Raw genomic sequence first — 24,494 nt, 5'->3', positions numbered from 1 at the left:
AATTCAAAACTAGTAAAGGTGAATAACAATCAATCAATATAAAGGTCTTGGCTAGGGGAGAGAATTGGAGTTCCTATCCCTATTGTCATCATCAATTGTGATGAGAATTGTCTATTGCTTCCACTTAGTTATCCTCTAGCAAATGAAGGAAAGTCAAGTGGGTACAATTAACTTGAGTTCACAAGTCCTAGCCAACTCCTAGTGAAAGACTAGCTCTAGTGAAGTTTAAGCTAACAAGCAACTTCCAATACTCAATCAACCATAGGCTTTGACAATTCAAGAGTTTCCAATACTCAACCCCAAAGCCAAGAAAAGAAATCTACTCCATAGTCATAAGTGACATTTTCTCAAACACTTGATGAGCAAGAATAAAAGGCATTGTAAAATTGAAAGAACAATTCAAATTAAAGCTACCCATTACAAACAACTAACAATAACAAAGCAATTAACAACAATGAATATGAAATTCCTTAATGCGTTAATAGAAATCAATCTCAACAAGATCCAAATTCAAGATTCAAAGTAACTAGAATAACAAGAACACTAAATGAAATTGGAGAATGGAAACTACAAACTAAAGCAATCTAAAATTGAAATTAACAAAGATCTAACCAAAGGATCCAAGTGAAATTGAATTGAGAACACTAAACCTTAGAGAGAAGTGAGAGTTTCTCTCTCTAGAATTCAAACTATCTAAACTAAAACTAATGGAATGTATGTCTCATCCTCCTTCACTCCCAGCCTCTAATCTGGAGACTGGGCTCAAAACTGGGCCAGAATTCATCTCTGAAATCTTGTTCGAATTCATTCTGTTCATCCATCATATCTTGGTCACTTACTAGCTCTTCTTGTTGGTTAAAGTCATTGTCCTCCTGGTATTGCTCATTCATCTCAGTATCCGTAAATATACATGACATCTTAAAATGTCCAATGAAAAAAAAATCAGTACACTCCGTCTTAAAACATTACATAAAATAGATAGATCCTTATATTGCTAGCAGGGACGGATCCAGAGGTTTTAATATTGAGGTGCCAATTTTTATATAATTTTTTTTAATCCATAAAAATAATTAACATATAGTTATTGGAGTTAGTTTTTTAATAGATTTATTAAGATACATATAATTATAATTTTTTTCAATAATTTTATTTTTAATATGATAATTACATAAATAAAATATAACTTTAACAATTGTACATTACAAATTTATAAAATACCATATAATTTATAACGGGATTTGCTAAAAATGATCCCATATCTTATTAATTAAAATTCATTCTTTCGAAAGTTTTAAAAAATTTGAAAATAAATTATAAATTATTAATTAATTGAAAGACACGGTACCATTGTAGAATATAAGATATACGATATCTTTATAAAATTTTTCTTTTACCAATGTGAATTTAGAAGAAGAATTAATATTTTTTACAAGAAAATAATATATACAGTACATAATGTGATTACCAAAACATGACTACTTAAGTTATTATTAATATAAAAATATGAATGTTAAATATATTAATATAAAAAAACAAATGATTTTTAAAAAAAAATAAATATAAAAATTATTATATAAAAACTAATTTGAAAGGTACAAAGACTTGATGGTATGATATTAAATTAGTTAGGTAAAAATATTAGTGAATTAAACAATTAAGACATAAATCTATTATATAGTGAAAAATAATACATATAAAATTATTAAATTACCTAATATAAAATTTTTATTTTTTAAACACAAATCTTATATATAAGTATAATTTCTTAAAATTTTAGGGGGTCCAAACCACTACTCGCCCCCTCTAGGTCCGTCCCTGATTGCTAGCTAATTAGTAATAAAAAATAATAACATCTATTTATTTTTTAGTAATTCTCAATGTCTTGTCAGTTAATAAAAGATAAAAAAAATATTTTCTCATTACACAATCAATTTTACGAATAAAGTATCGAAACGAATAATTGAAAAATTAGAGATTCTATCCACTGACCTCGATTTTGTAATCAAAATGATGGATTGTTTTCTGAACACTACAATGAAAAAAATTGATTGGACCTTTGCTGATTGCTGTAACGGTGATTGTCAATTAACGATGAACAAAAAGTGGATATTAAATAGACGGATAAAAAATAAAAAAAATGGATATTCAGTAGATGGATGGATGTTCGAAAGAAAAACAATGAAATTTTTTATAAAAAGAATGATACACGATTTTAATGGTGGGATTGAATAATTGGTGACGGATTATTCACCAATTTATAATGTTAATATTAAGGAAAAGATAAGATTAGAGTATCTAAATCAAAATAAAACCTTAAAGAGGGAAGATAGAATTTTAAAGATAAGATAGATGAATAAGAAGATAATTTTTAAAAACGAAAACAAGATTGACATAGGCGTAATTAAGTGCACTCCAATCGATTAAAATAACAAAACAATCGATTGGAACAGTGTTTAGGTGTACTTCAATCTATTGCACTAAAAAAATAATCGATTGAATCCATACAAACACCTGATTGCACCCATTCTTCAATCGATTGCATTCAAAATCAATCGATTGAAGAAGTAACTAAGTGTAATCCAATCGATTGGTAGAACAAAAGAATCGATTGGAACAGTGTTTAAGTGTACTTTAATCGATTGCACTAAAAAAACAATCGATTGAATCCATACAAACACCTGATTGCACCCATTCTTCAATCGATTGCATTTAAAACCAATCGATTGAAGAAGTAACTAAGTGTAATCTAATCGATTGGTAGAACAAAAGAATCGATTGGAACAGTGTTTAAGTGTACTTCAATCGATTGCACTAAAAAAACAATCGATTGAATCCATACAACCACATTGTTTTCAAGACCTGATTGCATCTTAAGAATATAGATAAACTTAAAAAACCGTTAGCTAAATTCATTCCATCATCCAAGAAGGTCTTACAATTCAAACAAACCTAGTACCTTTAAGAACTCTATATATGAATTATAAAAATCAAAGCAAGGCATGCTTGTACAAGAATATTGCTATAAAACAATTTCTTCATGGTCCAGGCCTTGGGATGATGCCCCTTGGGTTTGTGATGCCTAGATTTGTGTATAGAAGATCAATTGCTTCTCCTTGACGATTGATAGCTTCAGTTTGCCTGTCTTGACGCTGTCTCATATCAGCAAATTGCTCCTCCATATATACTCTCATGCTTCACAATTCATCCATCAAATCTTGCATTGTTGGCGAAGGAGGGGATGGTTGGGGAGGTTCCTGTGATTGTGCTTGCACCTCAGGGTCTTGTGGTTCTCCTTGGACCTGAGGTTCATGGGCATTCGGATCTCTTCCCATCTGTCTTAGAGTGCTGTCATCAATCTTGGCTACATTACTCAAGACGACACTCTTCTCTTCACTCAAGTCAATTCCAAGCCAGGTGAAAATCTTGGTCCAATGGCAGGCATATCCTAAACCAACACTTGATTTTTCTTTCTTCATTTCAAGCATATGATGAACCATAAAATAAGGTCAATTTATCTCCTTTCTAGTCACCATAGCCCAAAGCACTATAATATCTTCGTTAAACAAGATTCCATGATTATGTTTTTTTGGAATCAACATGTATGAAAACAAATACATTAATATACGCTGCTCATTACCCAACCCACTGCAACTTATATTACCTCTAGCATCCATTTGTGGATTCTCATACTGTAGACTCTGCAAACCAACGATCCTATTATATTCACCCCATTCCTCATCTGCCCCAATACCTCCAGTAAATTTTACCCCATGATAAACTAAATTCCATTGTTCAGCTAGTTCTTGCAAAGTAACTTTATAATGCTGTGACCCTAAATCAAACTCAATCAGCGGCATTACCTCCTCACCCTCTTCATCAGGTTCAGGAACAACATAATTTAAAGTACTATAAACAGGCCTAACCAAGTTCAGGTAATAATCAAGCCTAGTTTGTACAAAATCGATTAAGTGCTGTGTTTGCAAAGTATTCCAGACCAAGTTATAATGTCTACCATGAATGAACTCGGCTGTTATGTACCTGGGAGGAACAATTGGCCTTGACTCGAACTTCTCCACATAGTTTTTTCAGTGCCCTTTGACATGGCAGCCACCTTGCCATGTAATGTGATGAAGCAACCAGTCTGGCGGAAGCAGAGCTTTCTCCCTCAACCCTGGCTCTTTTGGTGTTCTTAGTTCTCGCCATTTTGGGGATATTGATTTGGTGGGTTTTGTAAGGAATTGGTTGAGGTTTAATAATACGTATGTAGGACGGAGTGGATGTTGGTGAGATTGGAGAAGAAGAAGAGAGAAGAAGATGAAGCTTTCTGGTTCGATGAGAGAAGAGAGCGGTGCAGAAATGGGGGTTCGAATCTTGTAAAACGTTACTTCTAATTCAATACGAATGGTTTGGGTTTAATATATAGCGATTTTTAAATTTCAATCGATTGGATTACAATACCAATCGATTGAAAGCTGAAAAAAACACATTTAGGTCACTTCCCAATCGATTGAAGTTTCAAACCAATCGATTGAGTTAGAAGTTACGTGCAAAGTTCAATCGATTTTTAGCCATAACCAATCGATTGAATATTGAGACCAATCGATTGTTTGGAAGAATTCAATCGATTGAAAATCAGAACCAATCGATTGAATTACATAAATTTCACATTTAATTCATTGTTCAATCGATTGGTTACTATGACCAATCGATTGATTTATGCAAAACTATGCTTACCAGTAATATACAATCGATTGTTTAGTGATAAACTGAAATCCAATCGATTGGGTTAAATTTCAATCGATTGGTTTGATAGTCCAATCGATTGGTTTTCAGCGAAACACCATTTCATGACTCCTCAGGAACGTCTCGGATCGAATGTAATATTTTAATCGATTGGGATAGATGGAGGATATAATTAGTTGTTGTTTTTGTTCTTGATTGTTAATGAACATGATAGATTTATGATAAAATAATTATTTATAAAATAAAAAATCATTTTTATAATTATATAAAATATATGGGGTCAATTTATAATTAAAATTAGTTAAAGGACTATGTAGCAGTTGTTAAAAAAACTTAAAAAACATGTTTTGTTATGGGATCACTAAGTGGTTCAAACGTTCTAGGACCACCGAGCCATGTCTCTGCATTCAGCGTCGGTATTCCACGCTTGCTCCAACAACAAAGTAATATAAGAGAAGTAACTCCTCTTTCCTTTGTAATTTGTACCGTAATTGTTCAACGTTGACAACATTATTACCGTTTTTTTCAAAGACAATGAATTTTATTAGAGAAATTAGTGTTTTTTTGAAATAAAATAAAAAATTATTAGTTTTTAATCCATATTATCGTCTCCAAAATAGTATATAGATTTCTAAACAGTATATAGGAGTACACAAAAATATTCAGAGAACAAGCATGGCTTCTTCAATGATTTTTTTAATTATAAATTTAAAAAAACAAGCCATATTTAACAATGGCAATTATTATCATCGTCTCCAAAAATACACAAGTACACAGGATTAAGCCATATTTAATAAGGATATTTTTTAATTATATATTAAAAAAATAACTATTTTTCAAAAATAAAATACGACTTATTTCTGTGTATTCTTGTGTACTCTGGAGATGATGATAATGGTTACTATTGACTTTTTTAACTCAATCTGAAATATTTGAAGTGAAATTCACCGGAGTAAGGCAAACTCTATAATTTTTATAGAGTTCGCTCGGTACGACGAACTTGCCCAACCAAATGCAGAAAGAAAATTATATTTAAAAAATTAAAATTTAAAAATTCTATTTAAAAAAATAATAATTTTTTTATTTTATTTTAATGAAAAAATAAAAAACTAGTTGGTCCACAATGGACTACAAACAAAAGGTATTTTGGATTATGCAAATAGAAAAGTAAAACAACAATTGGAAACCGAAGAAAAGCAAAGGTAAAGTAAGTTCAAACGAGAGTTTCACCTTTCATGTAAGAGACATCTCTCCTCGGATGGCAAAAATTTTCACGAGGGCAGGAATAGTTTGTACCTAATCTCATTCAATGTTGACAACATTTTTACAGTTTTTTTTGTTTAATTATTCTCTTGGTCTCTATAGTTTTATAAAATTTTTAATTAGGTTCTTATACTTATTTTCTTTTTAATTGGGTCTCTACACCAATTTTTTTTTAATTAGGTCCCTCTTAACAGTAATTAGCTTAATTTTATAGGGATCCAATTAAAAAAAATTAATACAAAAACCTAAATAAAAAAAAAAGTGTAAAAACTCAATTAAAAAAAATTAATGTAAAAACTCAACTAAAAAAAAAGTACAATAACATAATTAAAAATTTTGATATGAAACAATAGAGTAATTAAATTTTTTTTTTCAAAGACAATGAATTTGATTAGAGAAACTACTTGCTCCACAATAAACTCCAAGCAAAAGGGTATTTTGGACTATGACAATAGAAAAGTAGAACAACAATTGAAGAATGAAGAAAAGCAAAGGTAAAGTAAGTTCATATGAGAGTTTCACGCTTCATGTAAGAGACATCTCTCCTCAGTCATGCGGCAAGCTTCTTCAGCTATTTCCACCGGTAATCGTCGATGATTCTCAAAGACAGCAGCATTCCTTGCTCTCCAGATGCACCAGACAAGGTTCGCAGCAAGCTCCTTCTTCCTTCGAGATTCAAAGACTCCATTAAAAATAACCACCATCTCCATGGCTCCATAGCTTGATTCAGTAGCGGAAGTCCTACAAGATCCCATGCTTCAACCACGCTTTCACATCCCCACAGGCAATGGTGTACCGATTCCTCCATAGCATCACAAATCAGACAGGTAGGGTTTATGTTTTGAAATCTTGAATTAAGATTTTCCTTGATCGGGATCCCTTCATGTAAAGTCTTTCACAAAATATTCTTAACTTTGGGGGTATTTTTCAGGTTCCAAAACTGGAACACTACTTCATATCCCGAAGCCACCGAATATTCTCCAGATTTCTCCTTTTACCCGGTAATTTTATCTTCACCTTGTTGTATAGGAGTTTCTAGTATTGCTCCGGAAGTCCCCAGAGTTGAATCCAAACAGGGACAAGAGAGAATTCCTCTTCTATGATCTGTTATGTGCTCTGTTATGCCCAAATAGAACCTTAATTTTCTTATGTGTGATTAAACGTTGATACTAAGAATGAACTAATTAACATTCTGGAGCCCTAATTTTTTTATGGTTTGCTTGTCATTTGAGCCTAATTAAAATATAGGGTATGGGTGGAGGAAGGCCTTAGTTTGCTTCTGTTATGCTTGCAATTTAGGTTCACTGATCTATCTTCATTAAGCACAATGTATAAGTGCCATGCATATGATAGCTTGCAGTTCTTGATTTTTCATTTGATCATTTTCGGATCTTGAACATACCACGTTTCAAATGCCTAACAGCTTGTAATATGTGCAATGTGTAAAACGATTTGTGCATTTTTATAGGCTATTTTTCTTAAAATTGCTTGCATATTTGGTGTTGCAAGATTTGCCATTATAGGTAGAAGATGATGATAGGTGCAATCCATTATATAGAACAAGCAATTGAAGGAGTTCTATTAGAACCTTAGATTTTATTGTTGTAGGCAAAATCATTATAAAAAGAATAATGTCGATTGGAAACTAATATAATTTACCATCGGCTACTGTTGAGGGGTAGTCATTGAAGTTTTTCCTGATTTGGACCGTGAAAAATTGTTGGTCCAGACTACAGAGTATGATGGTTGTATAAACTCAGTTACATCATAAAATTTCATTCTTTTTTTCAAATTTCCCGGTTAATTAAGTCTGTTGTAGCATGCAATGTTGTTACGTTTAACAATTAAGGATGGTTTACAGTGGAAATTAACCATGTGTCTATATCTATCTTGAATGATTTGAAATAAATTGAAACAAATTAGTTAAAAGAACAAATATGAATTCTTCTACTGTTTTATTTAACTCACAGAATCAGTTAAGTTGTACATCTTTCAGAGAATTTAATTCATAACAAATGTTTCAAAACAATGCAAACCATCAAACTGTGGTGCCACACTTGGTTTCCTACTGGCCTTGGTTTGTTCTTCCACTACTCTTGTAGATATTGTTTCTTGATTAGATGCTGAAATCTCTCTTGCAAGTTTCTGCGTTCATAGAAACCTTATGTTACTTTTTGGAATTATATAACACTTTATATGAACAAAAATAAATACATATCTTTTTCTTTTACCTTGTTCATAACAAATGTTTCAAAACAATGCAAACCATCAAACTGTGGTGCCACACTTGGTTCTCTAATGGCCTTGGTTTGTTCTTCCACCACTCTTGTTGTAGATATTGTTTCCTGATTAGATGCTGAAATTCTTCTTGCATGTTCCTGCGTTCATAGAAACTTTGATGTTACTTTTTGGAATTATATAACATTTTATATGAATATAAATAATAGATATCTTTTTCTTACCTTCGCATTATAGAAGAAGAATCCAACTCCGGCAGCTACAGCAGGGAGAGATGCATAAATCTTTCGCATGGCCATTGGTGTAACGATAGATTGATAGGAGAGAATTAAGAGCCTTGTGATGACTATATATATATATATATGAGTCCAGAGAAAATATTAAGAAGATCAGATACTTTGTTAATGATGGGAATTTGGGAAGCAAACAATGGTTTATAAAGGGACGGAACGGGTAAAAAAAAGAGAAAGCATAGTGTTTTATCTTATCTTATTTTAATTTAATCCATGGGGTAAGGAATTAAATTTAAAAGTGCTGAAAGATTTGTTCCATTTTATGCATATTGTGATACATTAGTAATATACGTTATTTTTATTTTTTAAGTTTAAATTTTCTAAATTTAAAAGTATTGTTTTTAATCAACTTTTTTTTTTAAATTAATGATGCGTACGAAATAGAGTAAAAACTCTTATCTTGAAATATATCTAAGAAATTTTTAAATAGTTATTATTTTTATAAATCCATTCTGTAGATCAAATTTTAAATTATGATTTTTAAAAATAGTTTAGATAGAATTTAAAATGCTATATATTTAATCAAAATATTCATAGATAATATTTTTTATCTGATAGTGATAAAAATATTTTATTCTTATACTCTTAAATATAATTTAATGATAGTATGAATCTTTTTGTTGCTGATTTGAAGATAAAATTAATTTTAGTCCAATAAAATCAAAGTCAAAATTAAGTTAAAATGAAAAAATAATTTGTATCAAATCTAATCCAAAGCAATTAATTTATCCATATCTATTTAACCTTTTCTTTATTTTATCTATCAGTATTTTAAAGTGAATCCGAAATCTCTTTTTAAAGGGTAAACATGATTAAGGTTAACTAAAAAAAATCAAACTTGACTTTTGATTAACTAGAAATTTGAATTAAGTTAATAACCCAAGATAACTTTAGACAATAAAAGCAACTATTAAAAAATTATAAAATTAATAAACAGATCATAAAAATAAAAATCGATCTAAAAAATATTTATTTTTTATGTAAAAACTAATTTTTTATTTTAAAATTAGTTTTCTATTTAAAAATAGTTTTTTTCCTTTAAAATGGGTTTTTTACCTTTAAAATTATACAAAATTAATTTTAATTTATACATTATTTTTTGATAATTTAAAAGGAAAAAAAAAACTAGAAAACCAATTAATAATTTTTTAAAGAGTGAATAATCAAAATATTCCCTAAAAGATAGGCGCTAGATTTTCATTTTCATCTCCGAAAGAATAAATTAATCAAATTCGTCCTCGAAAGGTAACGGACCTAATCATGTTTGTTCTTCCGTTATTTTTCTTACTGTTGGCGTTAACAGAAAATGACGTGGCACGTTAAGTTACATTTTAACACATAAAACGACGTCGTTTTTTTCGTGGGCTATCCCAACAAAGGCCTAAATCCGACCCACCAACTTTAGAAACACCACCCATTAGCCATCTTCCTTGGTGATTCTCTTCCTCAACACTGAAACTCTATAGCCACCAACTCTTGCTTGGATAACCATAGATGTCGTTCTTCCTTGAAATTCCATAACTACTGCAGCGCCGTCCCGCTGACTTTCATCACCGCAGCGCTCAAGATTTCATTTTGATGCTTGCTCTTCCCATCGCCGGATACTGTGCCGCACTCTGCGCCATCTATTCAGATGCTTACTCTTCCCATCGCAAGTGGTTAGGCGGTTTCTTCAGTTCTCCTAGAGATCTGCAACTCTCTCACCGAGCTCCGCTAATTCCTTTCCCTTGTCTTCAAGAACGGCTTATACCACTAGCACTTGTTCTGCAGTCTTGACAGCATCTTCGAAGCCTCATATGCCTTTGATACTATCGACGACCACGATAAGTTCGATATGCTTTACCACACCACGCTCAAAGAATATGCAAGAAATTCTTCTCTGTCTGAAGCTTTGGGATTTCACCATAGGATAAGGTCTGATGGGTTAAGCATGATGCATATAAGATGTTTGATAGAATGTCTCATAGAAAATTTTACCATAGAAGGAGATGACGGAAAAATTAACGGAAGAGATGACGAAAGGGCTATGCGACCAGATCTAATATCTTTTGGGGACAAATTTGATTATTTTATTCTTTCGAGGACGAAAATAGAGATCGATGTATCTTTCAGGGACGATTTTGACTATTAACTCTTTTCTAAAAGATAAATCTAAATATTGTGCCCACCTAAGAAGCAATGATAGTTTAGTTCATAAATCTCAAAAACTAAGCACTAGATACAACATCCCTTTAGAAATGCACCCAATTCAAACGGATACTTTTGGCTCTAAAAATGTTAAATCCTAAAATATTTAAAAAATAGCTTTCTCACTTTATTATTATCACAAGTATAAAATAGGTCTACTATTTTTATAATATAAAAGGTACCTATATTAAAAATTCAACCTGTAATGAAGGAAGAATGATTTTCAACGTCATTTTGACAAAATGTAAACAAAGCAAGCATAGAAGTATGGAACATTAAGAAATAACATAGTGTTGAATTGCTACAAAACTTCTCATATATGTTTTCTTATATTCTTTCTTTTTTCTTTGTAAAGTTCTCTTTTGTACCTCAAACGAGTATTTAAAATATGTTTAGTTTATACTTTAAGTTTATTTTACATTAGATTCAATTATAAATATCAGATAGTTTCAATATTTTATTATATTCTAGAACTAGAACGTCAAAAATTATAAAGTGTTTTTAATTTAAACACAATACTGGCATCTTTTTAAATTGATTTATTAGTAATTTTTAGACCTGAAAAGATTGTAAAAAAAAAACTATCTAAAATTATTAGGTTAGTGTTTTGATTTAGTTTGGATCTCTCTTAAATTTTCATAATGCTTATAAAAATAATATATGTAAATTTTTTAGACTCGTGTCTGACTCAATCTAAATCATTCTTAAACTTAAAAAAAGTGTATGTTAAGAATATTTAAAATTCTTAGTTTTAATTTTTAAGTATTGAATCTGAATCAAGTTTAGTTGTAAAAAAGTTTAATGCAAAAATATCTAATAATTCTTGTATCAAAGATAATCTAAATCATCTTACTTGTTAGCAGTGTCAATTAATACAATAAATTCTGATAAGCTTTCTCTAATTTACTTAATTAACTTATCAGAACAAATTATTTTTTTTTGAAATACTTTTGCATTTCTTACGTATTAGTTAAGAATTTATTTGGTTTATAATATGAAAAATTCTACAATGTTAAAGAAAGATTCTTTCATCACCTACTGAACTTATGTATCATGCTATATAAAAATCACCAGAATCTCGCTCAGTAACTCTCAATAGTTGCAAAAAGTGCTAATATTAAATAATTTTTAATATTGTTGTCATGTTTTTTTAGTATTTAGCCCATGGTTTAGGATAGACAATTGTTGGACGTGAGCTTATGTTAAGCTGCATACAATGTAAAAAAATAATAGAGTGAGCGGAGAAATAAAATTTTTATGAGGTATATAAAAAGATCTAGGGTAAAAAGAAAAAAAAAAGGCTTACATTAACTTAACACCAATATACGTGACGTCCATTTTGAGGTGTTTAAATATTTTAGTGCTATACGCAAGGTAAAGAAAATCGAGATTTTACGTAAAATTGAAAAAGCAAATTAAGTACGTAAAACGTAAAATCTTAACAATATTTAAATCGTAAAATCGTTACCCCTAGTAAAAATTTCATAAAATCGATTGACTCATTTAAAATCGTAATATCAGAAGATTTTAAGAATTAAATCGAGATTCTAGCTACTATGACTATACGTATATAGTTGAATGGAATTAGGGGTGGAAACAGGCCAGGCCAGACCAAATTTTGCTCTTAACAGGCCTGGCCTATCATGTAGTCAATTGGCCTGAGTCTGGCCTTGGCTTTTTTTTTTTTTTAAGTACTAAGCCTAGCTTGTTATTCAGCCTGGCCTGGCCTGAAGCCTGCTAAAAGGCCTGATAATTTTTTTTTACAAAAATAAAATTATTATTTAAAAAAAATTATTTTTAATAAACATATTTATATTTAATATATCATATTTAATATTTATAAAAAATTTTAAATTTTAAAGTATTTAAAATATACAAAACTATTTATAATTAAATATAATAAATTTAAAATATCTCATAATTTTATTAATAATAAAAAAATTATTTATATATGTAATTATGTATTAACAGGTACAGCCTGAGAAGCCAATAAAGCTAATTAGTGAGCTTGGACCTGACCTATTAACATAATAAGGCTTTTATAAAAGTCTGAACCGTGCCTATTTTATAACAAGCCAGGCCAAACACAGGCCAGGCTACAGGCCCCTGGCAGGCCGCCTGGCCTTTTTTCACCCTTAATGGAATATTCAATGATATTGGTAGTCTTCCGATTAGCCTCCTTTGCGCATCACTTCCCCTGGTTCTCTCTCTCTCGGACGCGTCTTCTCTTTTAGCAGCGACGAAACGACGACAACCTCGAGCAGAAACGGCGACCGCTTGGCAGCTTGAGGCGACAACAACAACACACAACTTCCCTCCTCTCGCATGCGTCATAGCGGAACAACTCATCTGTGGTAACGACTTCCTCTGGTGAGCACGAATCGACGATGATGGCGGACCCTCTCCCTTTGGCGCTGCTCTCTGTCTCAACGTCTCTCTCCTCTTTGTGAACGGAAGCGACAACGACGTGGAGCATAACGGCGGCGGTGCGACCGCGACAACTGGTGCAGCTCCCTCTCCTCGTGCGATACTCTCTTCTTTGTGTGGGATGGGCGTGTTACGCTGAAGGGGGTGAAACAGGGGTGAGGATGTGGCTGAGGTAAGGGGTTTAAGGTTAGAGTTTTTCAATTTGAGAATTTAGGATTAGGGTTAGGTTTTTATAAAGAAATATGGATAGAATGTGAAGTTGACCCATGATGTATAATGATTTTTGTTTTAGATTGAAAATTTTACATGAAATGTTTGTGTTAATGAAACTCATGTGATAAAATTAATTTGTTATGGGAACTAGATTTGTTAAATTTATGAAACAAACTTGTGTAGAAGATTAATTTTTTATAATTATATGATTTTGGTAGTATGAATTTGGATTAGATTGTATGGTTGCCTAATACTTCGGTTTAGGATATGAGTTTTAGTGATTAGGGGTAATTTTGTAAGTTTATAATCAATGATTTAATGAATAGTTATTTGGGTTTAGAATTTTGGTGTTAGCTAAAGCCTCTTTCGATGAACTCCAATGTCCCTCCACTCTAGGACTGATAATATATACCTTATCCGCATGTGTTCAATCCGACCTAACCCAATCGAGCAGGGTTGTCTATCCAACCCGTTACAGGTAGGGTAGAGTGCAGGTTTACCTGGGGTAGGGTGGGGTGCGGGTTTAGAATATACTCTACCCTATCCTACCCGAACCCTTAATATATTATATATTTGAAAATTATATGTATAGTGAAGGAAGTGAGTATTGAATCCACAACTTCTTTCTTGTAAAAACTCAAAATAACTACTAAGCTAATCATTTTAACTACTAATTTATTATGTTATTTAAAGAGTAATGTTGCTAGAACTTAGAGTTAGAAGTAGAAGGACAAGACATTTATTATTATTTGTGTTATTTTAATTTTATTAAGAATTTAATGATCATGTTATTTATAATTTTATATTAGATTTATTTAAGATTTTATTGCTTTTAATTTTATTGAACTTAGTTTTTTATATTTGTTTTAAAAATTTTAATTTTTCTGCTAGTAGAGTCAAGTATGGTAGGGCTGAGAATTTTAAAGTACAGGTAGAATTAGGATTGAGAGATTTTCAATTCGCGAGTAGGATAGAGTTGAACTTTATGTTTTTAATCTACAGATAGGATTAGATTAAATCCAAACCCTTTTCTACCCTATATTATTATATCCATTGCCAGTCCTACATTCCATTCACACCTAATCACTACTTCCCTTCACTCTTTAAAACTGCTTTTTTTTCTTTGCATGATTTATGCCACATGGCCTGATAAAAAAGTTATTTTTTTTTCTCTTTCTTATGTTATATGCAAAATATTTTGGTAACTTTAGCCTAAACAAACCAAGTTTACTTGTAAAATTCTTCTGGTATAATGTTAGATTTATAAACTAAAACATCCACAAATATTTTAAAATACTTAATGATATTTATAATTAAAAGGTCGTAACACCAAGATTAATTTTGTGTCACCATTAATTGTTAGATAAAATTTGTCATAATTGGAACAAGTCTTTGTGCTTACTCTTTTTTATTGAGCAATATTTAGGTACATTTTATAATACAGAACATATATATAATAAGTTTTCAGATTGACACGTACGAATGAAAGAATTTTTCTTTCCGTACCATAAAAATCTTCTAAAATGATATTTGTAAGTTGATTTGCTTGTAAAAATAGATAAGTTGAGTCAATAAAATCATAATTTATTTATAAGGAATAAATTTGGCTTGATCGACTCCAATAACTTCACACTCATATTTTAAATTATAATTTTCATGATCCATTTATATTTGTATTTTTTATTTATTAAATAACTAATATGTTTTTATATAAATTAATATTTATCGTTAATGTTAATTTAATTATTTATTATCAATTATTTTTTAATATTTAATATTGATTTACATATATATTAATAGTTTTTTTTGCCAGGTGACATCGATGTCGTTTTTTAGGGAAGCAGATCTTTTACTAATGTTGTTATCGAGCTCAGCAACCTTATGCTAAAGTCACATAATGCTTTAACTATTTCAATACAAATGTCACAAGTTCATTTATCGAATCTCAGTTAATAGCTAATAAATTTTTTTTATCACAATGATAAAAAGATGACAACTGAATAATATATTTTAAAAGAATAATAATTTAATAAATAATTCTTAAAATAGTAGTATCTCAATTTAAAAAAAATAAATAAAATGATAAAATTGGTTTAATAATCCAATACCCCAATAAACTTGATGAGTTTATATTTTATATTATGTACTATTTTTTTTTTTAGATTTGTAAACTAATTTATTAAACTTTAGATAGTTTATTATCAAAATATATGTATGTATGATAAATATTTTTTATTTGTACTCTATAGATATCAAGTAAAAAAAATTGTTAAAATTATGCAATAATTAAAATAAAAAGCGAATTGATCGATTTAACTCGTTAGTTCATATGAGTGGAGTTAATTTTATGTTTTTGACTCGTTTCAAAATATGGGTTAATCATTTTTTCAATTTGTGTTTGCTGCTAGTGATAAGTTGGTTCAAATCTGCCCTACCTATTTATTTGATAGCTATTATATATATAGCTATAGATATCTTAACAAATAAAGAAAACTAAAAATGCTTGAAACAAAATTTAATTATTTTCTTTTTCTTAACGTAAATTCTTTGAAGTTTGAGAGAAATAAAAACTAAATATTAATGTTCCATATAGCTATGGACAATGTACATCTTCAACCTTCAATCAAATTTTAAATTTTGGGTAAAGTAATAAATTGATCCCTTATATTTGAGTCTAATCCTGTTATAATTTTTAAGATTTAAAGTATTCTATTTGAATCCAAAAAAGATTCATTTAATTTAATGTAGTCTTGTCGTGAAGTCAATGTTAAATAATTAAGAAAACTTAGTTTTCAGACATAGAAAACTTATATAACCAAACTCTTCGGTTGCTAAGGAAAGTTTCCTGCGATAGAGGTTACGATTACCTTGTCGTCGTTGCCACTGGCGAACTTTCCGGCGAAGAGTGAGTTCTTGAAGATACTTTTCATGTGCTTAAACTAAGGCAAGTGACTTACGTTGATGCATCCACTGTTGATCCTGTGTCTTACGAGTTTGCACTTCTTCTTTAGGAAATGACATTAAGATATGGTGAAACAGTGACATTAATTAATTAACAATGACTTTATGGTAGAACTATATTAAAATTAAATAAAAATTTTTTGAATTCAAGTAGGACACTTTAAATTTTAGAAACCAAAACAAAATTAAATCCAAACGTAAGAGGCTAATTTAATACTTTACCGTTAAATTTTTTACTCTATCCGTACACAAGGTAAGTACCTGTGATTTTGCTCTATAAAATTATTATTATATATACAGCCATAACTATTGAGTAAACAAAACAAAAAATTTGAATTTGCCGTTTCTTCACATCAACTTTACTTTTTTAATTAACAATAAAAAAAACTTTTATGGCTATGTATTATCTTTCTATTCGACATAATTCATCTCTAAAAAATCATTTTTATGGTTTATAATAATAATAAAATATTATTTCTTAATCATTTTTATATCAATTTTCATTGTCTAATCAATTGATCTAACATAATAAATCTACCGTAAAACCAACCTCTAAGTCACATATTATTAAGTTTTCTTTTTCTTTTCTTGTATACTACGGTTAACATAAACTTTTTAGTTTTTTGTAGAGGTGAAAATAAGTCCAAGTTTACTATTAAGATTATAATATAGTTAGTTGATTTAAATTTGACCTACAATTTAGTATATATATTAAGAATTAAATCTGATTTTGTTATTAAATTTAGTCTTATTTAAAATCTGATAAATGATATGATATTTTTTATTGAAAAATTATTTTATACGATACACCAAATTCAATATTTACAATATACCAAAATACTTAAATAAAATATAAAAAATTAAAAAATTTAACAACTTTTTAATTATAAAAAATTATTCTTATATTTATTTATATTTTAATATGCTCATATAATAACTTGACAGATCTATTAAACTTATTTATAAAATTGCGTCTAACTAATGTACTAATAAATTTAAATTTAAAAAAAACATGAGACTGAATTTAGTCTGTAACAAATTAGATCAGACAAAGTTATGTACAGATCAGATTGAACTTCTTAGAGGTTGATTTGCTTATTTCCAATCCCTAATTTCTCGATATAAACTACAATATTAATTAAAATCTACCATTGAGAAGACAGAAAAATATAAATACTTACAAGATTTTTTTTTTCAATTTCTGTAACAACTAAGTCATTAGATCAAATTGTTTCTCACATATGCAAATTCATAAAGGACATAATAAAAATGTCTAGATATAATTGCTATTCTATGTAAGAATTTAACAAATTGGTGTGAATCTTTGTGTCACCAGATATAAAAAGGATGAAGATTGTGATGAGAGAATGTGAGAAGAAGGATGTCGCTATTTAGTTCTTTTCAACTTTAAAGGAAGATGACTTAGCGCTCATCACTATTAATTTGTTTAAAGAATTAGCGCTCAATATTATTCTATAGATTTTATTGTTTATATGATTTTGGTAGTATGAAATTCGATTAGATTGTATGGTTGCCTAATATTTCGGTTTAGGATATGAGTTTTAGTGATTAGGGGTAATTTTGTAAGTTTATAATCAATGATTTAATGAATAGTTATTTGGGTTTAGAATTTTGGTGACAGTTAAAGTCTCTGTCGATGAACCCCAATGTCCCTCCACTCTAGGGCTGACAATATATACCTTATCCGCGCGTACTCAGTCCGACCTAACCCAATCAAACAGGGTTGTTTATCCTACTCGTTACAGGTAGGGTAGAGTGCAGGTTTACTTGCGGGTAGGGTGGGGTGCGGGTCTAGGATATACTCTACCCTACCCTATCCTATCCTACTCGCACCCTTAGTATACTATATATTTAAAAATTATATGTATAGTGAAGGAAGTGAGTATTGAATCCACAATTTCTTTCTTGTAAAAGTTCAACATAACTACTAAGCTAATCATTTTAACTACTAATTTATTATGTTATTTAAAGAAGAATGTTGTTAGAACTTAGAGTTAGAAGAAGAAGGACAAGACATTTATCTTTGTTTGTGTTATTTTAATTTTATTAAGAATTTAATGATCATACTATTTATAATTTTATATTAGATTTATTTAAGATTTTATTGCTTTTAATTTTATTGAACTTTATTTTTTACTTTCTATTTATTAATTTGTATGAAAGATGGAATGTTTGAATTTTATATTTGTTTGAAAAATTTTAATTTTTCTGCTAGTAGGGTCAAATATGGTAGGTTGAGAATTTTAAGGTGCAAGTAGGATTAGGATTGAGAGATTTTCAATTCGCAAGTAGGATAGAGTTAAATTTTATGTTTTTAACCTGCAGATAGGATTACATTAAATCAAAACCCTACTCTACCCTATGTTATTATATCCATTGCCAGTCCTACATTCCACTCACACCTATCACTACTTCTCTTCACTCTTTAAAACTGCTTTCTGTTCTTTACATGATTTATGGCACATGACCTAATAAAAAAGTCATTCTTTTTTCTCTTCCTTCTGTCATATGCAAAATATTTTAGTAATTTTAGCCCATACAAACCAAGTTCACTTGTAAAATTTTTCTGGCATAATGATAGATTTACAAACTAAAACATTCACAAATATTTTTAAATACTTAATGATATTTATAATTAAAAGATCGTAACACCAGAATTAATTTTGTGTCACTATTAATTGTTAGATAAAATTTATCATGATTGGAATAAGTCCCTGTACTCACTCTTTTTTATTAAGCAAGATTTAGGTACATTTTACAATACAGAACATATATATACAATAAATTATCAGATTGACACGTATGAATGAAAGAATTTTTCTTTTAGTACCATAGAAATTTTCTAAAATGATATTTGTAAGTTCGTTTGCTTGTAAAAATGGACAAGTTGGGTCAATAAAATCATAATTTATTTATAAGGAATAAATTTGGCTTGATCGACTCCATTAACTCGACAATCATATGTTTCAAATTATAATTTTCATGATCCATTTATATTTATGTTTTTTTATTTATTAAATAACTAATATGCTTTTATATGAGTTAATATTTGTCGTTAATGTTAATTTAATTATTTATTATCAATTATTTTCTAATATTTAATATTGATTTACATATATATTAATAGTTTTTTGCCGTGTGACACATCGAAGTCATTTTTTAGGGAAGCGGATCTTTCACTAATATTGTTATCGAGCTCAGCGACCTAATGCTAAAGTCACAGAATACTTTAGCTATTTCAATACAAATGTCACAAGCTAGTTTAACGAATTCTAGTTAACAGCTAACAAAAAAATTATCACAATGGTAAAAAGATGACAACTGAATAACATATTTTAGAATGATAACAATTTGTTAAATAGTTCTTAAAATAGTAGTATTTCTGTTATGGACCAGCCTAGCTGGCACGCTGGCTGACCCGGCCCGAGAACATTCCGATCCGCTCGGTTGGGTTAACGCACATGACCCGTCCAGTCTGCGACCTGGACAGGCACCCTCGCTACCAGCTGCATGACAGTTGTGGGGAAGGAAACTTCCAGGAAGGAGGCCTCCCTGTGTGGGGCCCGCCCTACTGATAGGATATATAAGGGGAGAGTCCTACCCCTTTCCCAAGGTATGTCATCATATCACTTACTCCCATACTACCTGCACATTTTTTGATTTGAGCGTCGGAGTATCCTTGCAGGTGGCACCCCCCTCGCCTCATGAAGAGCTCGGGAAGTCGGCTGCCCCTGCCTTTCATGCCCCAGACCTAGATTGTGGCTAGCACCCATCTTCACACCTAGCAAACACTTCCGAACCATCCGGTAACCGACCAACTGAACATTGGCGCCGTCTGTGGGGACTGGCCAATATGGATTTTATTTTGGGCCAGTAGAGGCGAACAACGGAGGCGGGCCCTGCGGGGAGGGGATAGACCTCAGAAGCGGTAGGGTAGCCACAGGGGCTCCCTCTTGCGAGAGCACTAGATCCCCCCGCGGCAACCCGAGAGACGACCCTTTGGGGGAACAGGTAGTGACAGCGCCAGAATAATACAAGAACTGCGCCACAGAGTGCAAAACCTAGAATGGGAAGTGGCTGGCAGAGAGCACCAACAACTGACTCCGAGTCAAGACTGTTCCCGGTCTCCTCAAAGGAGAGAGAGAGGTCTTCGAAGAAGTCGTTTCGGGTGCACCCCGAGCCACCGATCAGGGTCAGAGAGCCAGGAAAGTAGGAAAGTGCCCAGAAGACGGAGAGATCCCGTGATTTACTCCAGATCACCATCAAGAGATACCGTAGAGGAAGACCGAGAAGGCAGCAGAGAAAGACCAAGGAGTAGCCGACCACATCAAGAAGACAACAGAGAGAGGGCAAGGAGAAGCCAAACGCACAGAGAAGACAGTAGAGAAAGACCGAGGAGAAGGCAACAACTAGTGGTCATGGGGGCAACCCCTTTCCACCATTCGATCCTGGAAGTCCGGCTACCGAAGCACTTCGATAAGCCAACGGACATGAAGTATGATGGTACCCAAGACCCCCAGGAACACCTAACGGCCTTTGAGGCCAGGATGAACCTGGAAGGGGTGGGTGATGAAGTAAGATGTCGCGCTTTCCCAGTAACCTTAGCGGGACCGGCAATTCGGTGGTTCAACGCCCTAACCCAAGGCTCGGTGACGACCTTTGGGGACATCGCCCGCGCTTTCCTGGCCCAATTCACTACACGTATCGCAAAGGCAAAGCATCCGATCAACCTGCAACGGGTAACCCAGAGAGTTGGCGAACCGACTAGGAAGTACCTAGACAGGTTCAATGACGAGTGCTTGGAAATTGACGGCCTAACCGATTCGGTGGCCAGCTTATTCCTAACGAATGGATTATCAAATGAGGACTTCAGGAAGCATCTTACCACCAAGCCCGTATGGACTATGCAAGAGATCCAAAACGTGGCTCGGGAGTATATCAATGATGAAGAGGTCAGCAAGGTCATGGCGGCCAATAAGCGGCAGCCTGCCTACAGTCAAGCTCGACAACCCGGTAGCGGGGAAAGGCCAAAGGAGCACTCCAAGGACGAAGCTTCAGCCAAGACTTACAAACTGTTCCCCCGGATAGGTAAATTTACCAACTACACCCCATTGACAACCTCCTTTGTGGAAGTTTATCAGCAGATTGACGACAATGGCATCTTGTCGAAGCCCTGACAACTCAAGGACAGAACGGGAGGAAACAAAAACCTCTACTGCTACTATCACAAGGGCTACGGCCATAAAACCCAGGAATGCTTCAATCTAAAAGACGCCCTGGAGCAGGCAATCCAAGAAGGTAAGCTGGCCGAATTCTCGCATCTCATAAGGGAACCTAGGAGGCGGGAACGCGACCGAACCGACGATGACAAGAGCCGCACCGTAAAGAAGCGGCAAGAGCTAGAGGAGGACAATGAGCGCGGCCTCACTATCGTGAACGTAGTGGTCGGAAGAGACGCGGCCCCTAGGTCCAAGTTAGCCAGCAGGAAAGATGCCAAGGTTTTGGCCGTGTCCTCGACCAGTCGCACACCCCTATCCAACAAGATACCCTCCTTATCATTTGGACCTGAGGACATATGGTTTGATGACCTACCGGAAAATCCTCCCATGGTAATCACGGCTAGAGTCGGAATGGGCCTAGTAAAGTGGATCCTAGTGGACACGGAGGCAGATTCGAACATAATCTTCCGCAATGTGTTCAATGCGCTGGGCCTCCGAGATACCGACCTGAAGAACCACCAACACGGTGTGGTCAGATTGGGCAACAACTTCATCAAACCCGATGGGGTAGTCTCTTTGCCAGTGTCTATACGAGGAGGATGAGGAAAGAGGTCAGTAATGGCAGAATTCGTGGTCTTGAGAGACTTCACAGCCTACAACCTCATCCTCGAAAGAAAGACTATCAACGAGTTCGGAGCAGTGATTTCAACAAAGCTACTAATGATGAAGTTCATCGCTGATGATGGATTGGTGGCATCCATAAGGGAAAATTTGGAAACGGTGGTCGCTTGCGACAATGCCAGTCTCTCCTTGAGGAAAAAGTCCAAAGAAGCTTCCGGGGTCTTCCTAGCCGATTTGGACGTGCAGGTTGACGACAAACCAAGGCCGGAACCTGAGGGGGACCTTGAAAAATTCAGGGTTGGCAACTCAGAAGATAAGTTCACCTTCGTGAACAAGAACCTTCCCTATGAATTAAAAGGACAGTTGGTGGAGATGATCCGAGAAAACAGCGACTTGTTCGCCTGGACCTTCACTGACATGCCGGGGATTGACCCTCAGATCATGTCGCACCACCTCGCCGTAAAGACGGAAGCTAAGCCAGTGGCGCAGAGGAGGAGGAAAATGTCAAAAGAAAGGGCCGAGGAGGTGGCCAGGTAAATGGCCAGCCTGCTAGAAGCCGGTTTCATCCGGGAACTGGATTACTCGACGTGGCTGTCGAATGTGGTCTTAGTCAAGAAACCCAACGGGAGGTGGAGAATGTGCGTCGATTACTCCGACTTTAACAAGGCCTGCCCCAAGGATTCTTTCCCACTTCCCAACATCGACGCTCTGGTGGACGTGGCCGCAGGGTACCGGTATCTGTGTTTTATGGATGCATATTCGGGATACAATCAGATACCGATGCACCAACCGGACGAAGAGAAGACGGCATTCATAACGCCAGGAGGAACATATTGTTACAAGGTGATGCCGTTTGGTTTGAAAAACGCAGGCGCCACATACCAAAGACTCATGAACAAGATATTCAAAGATCTTATCGGCAAAATGGTGGAGGTTTACGTGGATGACATCCTAGTAAAAACCACCAAGGCTGAAGACCTCATCAGCAACCTGGAAACCGTCTTCGCCTCTCTTCGGTGACACGGCATGAGACTTAACCCGCTTAAGTGCGCCTTTACCATAGAGGCCGGGAAGTTCTTAGGCTTCATGATAACCCAAAGGGGGGTGGAGGCCAACCCGAAGAAATGCGAGGCAATCTTACAAATGAAGAGCCCAGGATGTGTGAAAGACGTCCAGAGGTTAGCGGGAAGGTTCACTGCGCTATCCCATTTTCTCAGGGCCTCGGCCGCCAAGGCTTTTTCGTTCTTCAACCTAATAAAAAAGGGAATAGCATTCGAATGGAGAGGCACTGTACCTGTACTTGGCAATAACTGATGAGGCTTTGGCGGCGGTCCTGGTGCGAAAAGAAGGGAAAACCAGCAACCGATCTACTTCGTAAGTAAGGCGTTGCAGGGGGCGGAACTGAGGTACAGTAAGCTGGAGAAGCTAGCATACACACTCCTAACCTCTTCTCGCAGGCTGCGACAGTACTTCCAAGGATCCTAGGTAATCGTCAGGGCGGACCAGGCAATCCGGCAGGTACTTCAGAAACCTGACCTGGCGGGCAGGATGATGACCTGGGCAATAGAACTGTCTCAATACGACTTGAGATATGAACTCCGGCACGCAATCAAGTCCCAGGCCATGGTTGACTTCCTAGTCGAAGTAACAGGAAGCCTCCCCGAAGAACCGAGCACACGGTGGAAGCTCCATGTAGACGGAGCCTCTAACCAGACGTTCGGAGGAGCATGGATCATCTTGGAAGGCCCAACCGGGGTCGTATATGAACAATCAGTGAAGTTTGATTTCCCGGTGTCTAACAACCAAGTAGAATACGAGGCCTTGCTGGGCGGATTAGTTTTGGCAAAAGAGGTCGGGGCAACCAGAATTGAAGTGTGCAGCGACTCCCAGGTCGTCACATCACAGAACGGGGCATACCAAGCCAGAGATTTCCTATTGCAGAAATATCTGGCGAGAGTCAGAAAACTAAGTGAGGAGTTTGACGAGGTAATGGTGCATCACGTACCAAGAGAAAGGAACACCCGAGCGGACCTCTTATCAAAGCTAGCAAGCACCAGACTAGGAACTGGGAACCGATCTCTGATACAAGGCTTAATAAAGGAACCGACGGTGACCCTGCACGTGGCGCAGGCAACCGACCCTCCATCCTGGATGAACCCAATCATGGATTTCTTGGAAAAGGGAGTACTCCCCGAGGACGACAAAGCGGCAAAGGCATTAAGAAGAGAAGCGGCCAAATATGCGGTAATACAAGGCCAGTTGTTCAAGAATGTTCTCAGCCAACCCCTGTTGAAGTGCCTATGCCCCG

At 33.9% G+C, this 24,494-nt stretch overlaps 1 protein-coding gene and 1 long non-coding RNA gene across 3 annotated transcripts; both read left to right on the top strand.

Annotated features, from left to right (window-relative positions):
- The first annotated feature begins 6,490 nt into the window (after positions 1 to 6,490).
- LOC148573155 (uncharacterized) lies at positions 6,491 to 8,846 on the top strand. 2 transcript variants are annotated; one of them, XR_015904776.1, is made up of 3 exons: positions 6,491 to 6,833; positions 6,938 to 7,007; positions 8,482 to 8,846. It is a non-coding gene; the product is annotated as an uncharacterized LOC148573155 (long non-coding RNA). The 2 variants fall into 2 exon arrangements; XR_015904775.1 differs by lacking the exon at positions 8,482 to 8,846 and having other exon boundaries at positions 6,506 to 6,833; positions 6,938 to 7,284.
- An 11,918-nt stretch (positions 8,847 to 20,764) lies between these two features.
- Positions 20,765 to 22,168, top strand: LOC148573154 (uncharacterized). The gene is made up of 2 exons (XM_088505691.1): positions 20,765 to 21,434; positions 21,618 to 22,168. The coding sequence occupies exons 1-2, from the start codon at positions 20,765 to 20,767 to the stop codon at positions 22,166 to 22,168; spliced, it is 1,221 nt and encodes a 406-aa protein (XP_088361817.1).
- Positions 22,169 to 24,494: the final 2,326 nt, after the last annotated feature.

Source organism: Arachis ipaensis, chromosome B2 (assembly GCF_059453495.1).
Source record: "Arachis ipaensis isolate K30076 ecotype BB chromosome B2, ASM5945349v1, whole genome shotgun sequence".
In the NCBI taxonomy this organism is placed as follows: Eukaryota; Viridiplantae; Streptophyta; class Magnoliopsida; order Fabales; family Fabaceae; genus Arachis; species Arachis ipaensis.
Note: the sequence above shows the minus strand (reverse complement) of the source record. Positions and strands in the feature narration are given on the sequence as shown.

Bases quoted from the DNA above. Each gene is read 5' to 3' on its own strand.
- LOC148573154 (XM_088505691.1), top strand. From the start codon at position 20,765: ATGGGGGCAACCCCTTTCCACCATTCGATCCTGGAAGTCCGGCTACCG. The intron at 21,435-21,617 runs GTAAATTTACCA...TCAATCTAAAAG, and splicing joins CAAACTGTTCCCCCGGATAG to ACGCCCTGGAGCAGGCAATC.